The sequence below is a fragment of the Rhagoletis pomonella genome, unplaced genomic scaffold (genome assembly GCF_013731165.1).
Source record: "Rhagoletis pomonella isolate Grant_MI unplaced genomic scaffold, Rhpom_1.0 Rhpom_scaffold_00178, whole genome shotgun sequence".
NCBI lineage: Eukaryota > Metazoa > Arthropoda > Insecta > Diptera > Tephritidae > Rhagoletis > Rhagoletis pomonella.
In genome coordinates this window covers 57,912-65,883 of record NW_023458732.1, presented here as the reverse complement: position 1 = coordinate 65,883, position 7,972 = coordinate 57,912, and the positions used below count along the sequence as shown (strand labels likewise).

General features: G+C 36.1%; 1 protein-coding gene across 1 annotated transcript; it reads right to left on the bottom strand.

Moving 5' to 3' along the window:
- Positions 1 to 6,225: 6,225 nt before the first annotated feature.
- On the bottom strand, positions 6,226 to 7,961 carry LOC118750243 (putative nuclease HARBI1). Its single transcript, XM_036484967.1, has 4 exons — positions 7,737 to 7,961; positions 7,230 to 7,669; positions 7,015 to 7,159; positions 6,226 to 6,957 (listed from the first exon to the last, which is right to left on the bottom strand). Exons 2-4 carry the CDS (start codon positions 7,386 to 7,388, stop codon positions 6,809 to 6,811), a joined length of 453 nt encoding a protein of 150 aa, XP_036340860.1. The 5' UTR covers positions 7,389 to 7,669; positions 7,737 to 7,961; the 3' UTR covers positions 6,226 to 6,808.
- Between the last annotated feature and the right edge of the window lie 11 nt (positions 7,962 to 7,972).

Genomic DNA, 7,972 nt, shown 5'->3' with positions numbered 1-7,972 from the left:
AAAAAGTGTAGCATTTGCTTTAATTATTTAATTGAAACCAACTTATTTGCATCGAATATAGCCTCTGATTGTTATTAAAGGGTGAACACACCAAAACTGTGACACTTTGGGAAGCTTATAACTTACCCAAAACGAATTCAATATTTTGAAATTCAAATACCACAATTAGTTTGAAATTCAAATACCATAAGTTGACTATGGACCTTAGTTGAACGTAGAAGAAATTTCATTTGAATTTGATTCCTAGTTGAGTTAAAAATGGCAACCGAGCTAGAAACGAGACAAACCATTTTGCACGAGTTTATAAATGATCCGGCCTTAAGTACACGTAACATTGCTAAAAAATTAAAGAGTGCACAATTCGACAGTTTGCAGGGTTTTAATCGGTACAAATAAGGCCTGACAGTTACGAGAAAACCAGGGAGCGGGGGTTAGCATGGTCAAAGTGATAAAAACGGTGCTCGGAAGGTCCTCAGTGCGTTTTCGCGAGATCCGAAGATTTTGTCGCGTTATGTTGCAAAATCCGTACGGAGATCGCAGTTTTTCGTACAAAAGGTAAAGTGGAAAGCTTCATTGAGATGTTCTACAGCTCAAACAGCGCCAGGCCGAGGCGGAAAATAGAATGTTACAGCGAAATCCCGCATTCGGAAGTTGTATGAATTCTAAATTAAAAAATACAACTGCATTGTTATGGACTGCGAAACCTACTGCTATAAAAATTCAAAATATATTGCAGGTCAAGATTTTTATACTGCTGCAAGTCGTCAAGATGCCCCTGAAAATTGTAAGCTGAAAATGAAGTCACATTCGGATTTTGGCACGTTTTTGGAAAAAACTAGTTTTTGCAAAACCTTTTAATACAGGCTTTTTGTGTGGGCCGCGTGTTTCGTGTGCTTAATATTGTGTTCAAATAAATTCTCTTTTTAAACTACATTTCTCGTCGTGCGCTAGATAAAAATCAAACTAATAATTTTGGGTTCAGCAGCTTCCAGACCAGGTGAGTAGATTACGGCTACATTTGTTCTTTTCTGTTTTGTGAGTGAAAAGAAAAGATTTTCTTGTCGAGGTGCCGGTTAAAAAAAGGAAAAAGCTGCCTTTATTGGCAAGCGCAAAATTAAAATCAAGAATGGGGTTGCCGGCCAATGGGTCGGCAACGGCCAGGAAGAGTGAATCTGAAGAGGATAGGGCAAATAAAAAAGCTAAAATCGTTTCCAATGAGAAAGTTTCTTCTTTCTATGAGCTGGCCACTGGCGGTGGGCTCATAGAAATTAGGAAAAAAGATCAAAAATTGTACAGTGCTAGTGAGCCTGTTAATATGGAATGTGAGGTTAGAAACGATAATACATGTGGTTCAAATGCCCCGTCTGAGACAGTTGCAACCAGCGAAAATAGTGTGAGCAAAAACGCGCCAATAATTAACGTTTACCCGCCAATTTTTAAGGGCGAGATTTTTGTACTCGTTGATGCATCGGAATGCCCGAACATAAAAAATGAGAAAACGACTACAGGACTTACACTGTATGCCCAAATAAAAGACTTAAGAATAAAAGACCTAGACCTTATTCTTGCTTTGGGTAGGACTTTATATAAAGTAATCTTTAAAAATACCTGTTCAGCCAACAATTTTGTTCTAGACGACAGCCTTTCTAAAAGAGGCCTTAGACCTTTTGTACCCATGACTGCCCTTGAAATATATGGTGTCATTAGGGGTGTACCAACTTTCTTTAAAGAGGAAGACTTTTTAAAAGAAGCCAAATCAAGCATTCCAATAAGATCTGTTAGGCGTTTTACGCGTAAAGATCCCACAAATAATGATTATATCCCAACAACAACTCTGAAAGTAGGCTTTACAGGGAATGAAATACCCAAGCAAGTGATATTTGAATACGTTAAACTTAATGTCGATTTCTTTATACCGCCTCTTAGGCAATGTAATAAGTGCGGGCGACTTGGTCATACGGTGCTTTCCTGTAAGTCCAAGCGCAGGTGCCTTAAATTTGGAAAACCTGAGTGTGATAATGCATGTGATTCTACTTTTTGTATTTTGTGTAACAAAAATGGCCATGTGGCAAAAGACAAGTTCAAATGTGCCTTTTGGGAAAAGGAGATGGAGATAAACCGCATCAAGAGTCATGACTGGACACACATATGACAAGGCCTACCTCTCTAAAATAAATGTTCTAAGCTCTGATCGGTGCTCCTGTTGTAGAAGACTCACCAGCATAAGAAACGAATTTGATGTTTTTAAACAGGCAATTCGATTTGAAGAGATCTTTCGTAACAATAATGTAGCCGGGATCACTCAACTGGCAAAGTTTTACCAAAAAGCCAAAGTTTCCTTTTAATCACTCATATTAAATTTTATATGCTAAACCATTTTGTTTCTATTATATATATATACACATTTTCGAATAATTTTTAACACATATACATATAAACGATTCCACCAATCTCAAGCCTTCACAATCCGTCGTCGTTCAAAAGTAACTACGTCTAAAAGCTACTGAGTAGTGTCACTGAATACATATGTACCTGCTACTTACGTAAAAGCTACGTATCGAGAAATATTTTGCAAAACACATTATAAACCACAAGCAAAATTTGCTGTAGAAAGCAAACCTTGTCAACAAACTGGATATACACAAGCAGAAGCTCGTACACAAAGTTCTGGCCCTTTGGGTATTGCTAACGTGTATCAGCGGAGCAACATTAAAACAACCTGGAGTTTTACTCGCTTAATTACGCACATCATACGTGGAGGAACAACCTGACGATAGGGACTATTGGGTCCCTTGTCATCTCTTCAGAGCCCAAAAAAAAAAAGAAAATGAAGTCAAAATTTCCAAAAACCACATGGTTTGCCAAGCTATTTGTTCTTGCGGCCGTAAGAGCAGCCCTTTTTCCCATCCGGGACAATGAATGATCAAGTTTATCGGGAGTGCCTCAAAAGGCGTCTTCTGTCATTTATCAACAGATAAGGAGTAGGACATCGTTCTAGGCGGACATGGCAACCTGCCACTATGCCAAGGACACATTGCCGTGGTATAATGAAAATAACATCAATTTTGTACCTCACGACTGCAATCCACCCAATAGCCCAGAGCCACGTCCTGTTGGGGAATATTGTTCAATTGTCAAATGAAGAAGAAAACAGGTGAAAGAGTGAAAATTATTGAAGAGTGCAAAACAAAGTAGTTGTGCATATCGCGTAATGTCGATGATGCAGTCGTGCAGAACATGACCGACAACATACCGATCACTTGCATATGGAGCAAATCTGTGTTCGTATGGAAAAGTAGCTTATGTCGAAAGGCTGGCTTTAGTATAAATCGGCATTCGCAGCATACGATTGAGAATGACTCACTGGCGCTGAGCTGTTGTAGAACTTTTGGCAAATAAACGTGCAAGAAGTAGTTCCGATACTAGCAAGTCAATATTCTTATTAAGTCTCATCAAAAAATTCCTTGCCGTTTAAAGAGTAAAGGGAATGCCGCATTATACTAAAGCCAGCCTTTCGACATAAGCTACTTTTCCATATGAACACAGAAATAATAACTAATATTTTAACATTTTAATAACATCTAAACTTCCAAGTTATATAATACAAAAAAAAATAATTTCAAAGCCTTCTAGTTTGTTTCTGGTAGTAATTTCTAAGTGTCGCAGTTTTCGTGTGTTCACCCTTTACAAATAAATATTTGTATGTACATATATACCGAAGTTGCGTACTTCAAACCGCGTATAATTTGAGAATAGATGGTCCACTTTGAGCTGTTTTTCTGTTTTTTTTTATTGCCTTGTAAATTCTTTGCGGTACCATTTGCGGTTGATGGATATGAAAAAGTTATTTGTTTGTGGAAAAATTATATAAATAAAAACATTTGGCGCTTACGTTTCTTTCGGCGTTCTCGCTCGATTGTTTCTAATACGGTAGCTCGAATTCTTTGATGTTTCACTTTTAAGGCCAGTTTTTCAGTGCAAGTTTAAACTTAGATCACGTAAACTGAGTTTGTCTTGACCAGCTCGAGCGGTTATAATTTTAATTATAATAAAGACTTACATAATAATAATAATAATTTTAGACCCCAGCCGTGCACTGGAAAACTGGCCCTTAGTGATCGGGAGACATTGTGTCTAAAGTTTTAAAAAACTTTTACTGGTTTTGCGTTCTCGTACCCAACAAACTTGCAAAGTAGGGGAAATTGAGAGAGCGAAATGTGAAAGAGAGATGCAAATTTCTGCTGGAAAAATTTTTCCCAGCTAAAACTTGCAAGTAAGAAAATCAGCTGATCACAAACACATGTTTGTAAATAAACAAAAGAAAATATGGCTTTTTTGAGTTATTTATTGCAAATTTTATTATTAATGCTAGTATATAACTAAAAAGTGCGTAAATTTAATAAGCACAACGTTTGTTGAGTTTATTTTTCGTTAATTTGCTATTAATCTCCAGTTTGTTTACTTTAGTGCGTGCTGACTATGGTTGCCGTATAAAATTTTTCGTTTGTAACATAAATTTCCTTCAAATATACCAAAATAGATTTAAATGAAGCATGTTGAAATGTTTTTTTGCTGAAGTTTTCGGTTTTGGTAGGTTGATTGTTGAAATGAAAATTTTATAATTTTAAACCTACTCTATTACATTATTTTGGATCAAAGATGGGTGTTTGGAGGAGATACTCTTGTTTTTAATGCGTCACCATGTGATATCAGAAATAATTATGAGAAAAATAACTTATTCATTCCGATATAATTAATTCGTATTTTAAAAAGGTTTTTCTTATCCAAAACTATTCAATTATATAAAATGCCAAATCGGGGGAAAGCGACGGATCTGAATAAGCGACTGGAACACGGCTGTTTGTCAAATGCATACGATTTCGAACTCGCGTAAATGTACATTTGCTAAATGCGGTAGCATGAACGCTCTTCGAAAACATATGTTCGAAAGTGCTAAATGTTGCATTTTAAATGCAGCAAAAACGCTGCAATAGACTGAAATAAATATTAAATCATTATTTATCGAAGTATTCATGCCTATTATGGTATCCGACAGATGGTTGTGGAGGGAGTTTTACTCACTTTTGACAGATTTTGGTATTATCGAAAGCGATCGATAATGCAGTTTGCGGATGAGTCAAACGAGGTTAATGCAGTTTGCGAATGAAATAAAAAAGTGGCATCATTGAAAACGCGTCCGATCCGTGATTCGTATAAATTTCTCTATCTTTCATTCACGCGCCATTGTGCTGCGGATACTAAAAACGATAAGATGGATAGCAATTAAATGTAAGAAAAACCACAATTATTTTCCCTTTAATATTGTAATATTGTAAAAAATACACAAACTTATGTGTTTTAAGAAGCGTACAATGACCAGGGAGCAATTTAAATGTTTAGTTTCTAAAATGAAGGAGCATCCGGACATAGCAAAAAATTTACTAAAAATGCACCTGATTTGGTAGAAAGATTTTGGGAAAGTGTGTGAGAGGAGTTGAATTCGATTGGACCGCCATCAAAAACCATTGCCGAATGGAAAAAGTTTTGCGAAATGTTGAAAAGCTAAAATATATTATTTACTAAGTTTGAACCACAGGTTTGGTCGGACTATAAGTCGGCGATAAAGAAGAAGCTCGCGCATAACAACAGAGAGCTACATGCGACTGGTGGAGGAGAAAATAGTGAAATTCCCTTAACATCTAGGGAAGAAGTTGCTACCCTTGTGTGTCTGAATGATTGCGTTGGTGGTATTAGAAGCTCCAAACAGTTTGGGGTGCCACAGGGGATAAATTATGATGACGCAGCTCCATCTACATCGAGAAATGTTCCACAGATGAGAGCTTCTGCTACGAGAGATGTACCGCAGGAGAGAATATCTGACGACACTTCTCCACCTACTCGGAGAGATTACGATGGTATTGAAGCTCATGAAGACGTAAATATTGAGAATGACCAAAATATTTCTAACCAAAGAAGAAAAAAAGAGACCCGAGCAATTCGATTTATTAGAGAAGCAAATAGGGGTTCAAGAAAGACTATACGAAAAAGTGTCTGAGGGTGTTGAGAACCAACAGGAATATTTTCAACACATGAGGGACCATTTAAAAAGACTGAATAGATCAGTAGAGAGGCCAGGCGACCAAAAAAAGAAAAATACTGAAATTCTTCAGAATACTCTTGAAGAGATTAAAAGACATAACGCTGTGATGGAAAAGGCTGCTATAGAAAAAATTAAGATTAAAAAGGGAACTTTTAAATATTGAGTTAAATAACGTCAACAGGCACCTTAATTCTTAAAATAAGTGGGACTTGACAATTTTTTTATGAGATTTGTTATTATTTTATATTGGATTTTTTTTTTATAACTGTAGTGCCAGAATACTTTCTGAAAAGGAAGGCTTTATTATTTAAGTTTTTTTCTGTTTTTTACTGTGTATGTAAATCAATGAAGTGATATGATTTTATTTTTATCTACATCCTTAGTGTATAGACAACTTTGTGCAACACTTTGCCAGGAAGGCTTTTACTTAAATATTAATAAATATGTATGAAAATGAATAATGTGATAATAAATAGTTTTATTTTACAAAAAGCTACGTAACATCTCATTGCGAATTTGAGTTGCTTCATTTGTATATCGTTGAGGTTGTAAAGGTTCGCCTACATATTCATCGAGTTCGTAGACTTCCTCCTGGTATTCATCGGAAATATTATAATGTATCCGAATGTTGTGAAGTGCTGCCGCAACGTTTACAATTTTAACCACTTTCTCAGGAGCATAATGTAGTTGGCGAGCAGAAAGGAGACATTAGCACCAGTTCTTCCAAACGCCTATGGTTCGTTCAACAATATTACGGCCTTTACTATGGCTTTTATTAAATCTGCTTTCTGGACTATCAACGCCTGCACTTCGAAAGGGTGTTATAAGCCAGGGTAACAGTGGATATGAAGAGTCACCTATGAAAGATCATTGCAGTTAAAATAGCACTTTGATTATTCGTTATTTTTTTGTACCTAGCAGTCTTGTGCTTTTGTCTCCATTTTCATACTGCGCTTGGAAGTAGGTGGAAGCATCACTATTATCCCAAATAAAAGAATCGTGACTTGCACCTGCATACCTACTGTTCACATACCTTATTCTTTGCTTATGGTCACATATCTGAAAATGCAAAATAAAAGAATATAAATAAATAATAAATTGAAGAAGTTCAAACTCATTTAGTTCTTACTATCATTGCATTAACACTGTAATATCCTTTCCGATTATAATAAAGGTGTGCATTGCCGGCAGCTGGTTTAAGAATTTTTATGTGAGTACCGTCTACACACATGACAATTCCAGGAATTCTAGTTTTTTCGAAAAAATATATTCGCTTCAAGTTTTTCATTGCATGTCATTGATAAAGTAATCCATCTGGGACATAAAGTGGCTTCTAAGATGTTTAGTACATCAGAGAGTACTACAGATACTGTGGATTGCGCCATGCCAATATTAAAATCTTGGCCAGTACCATTCTGATAGCTCCCTTCAGCTAAAAACCATAAACAGGCTTCTAATTTAAGCTCTGGCGTTATGGAACATGATCTTCGAACTGGAGGCAATTTCTGCATTAATATTTCCAAAACGTACTTGAATGCTAACTTGTTAAGCCGGAACTGTTTTACAAATCTGTATAAGGAACTCACATGTTAAAATGAAATAAAGACTTATAAATTAAATAAATAAATTTACTCACACCTCATCCGGCAACTCGAATACATTCACAACATTATCCCTGACTTTCCTTCTAGTCCGTCGCATATCACTCCTGGTGTTTTCATCGAAATTAATAAAAAAAAGCCACAGAGTCCATTTAATATTTGCTATAAATTTCACCAATGTTAACAAAAATCCTTCACACATATAAGCACAGCTGATTATGTTGGCAATACAGTTCACAAGAGGCAACGCAGTGCATCCGTCGGTATCAAT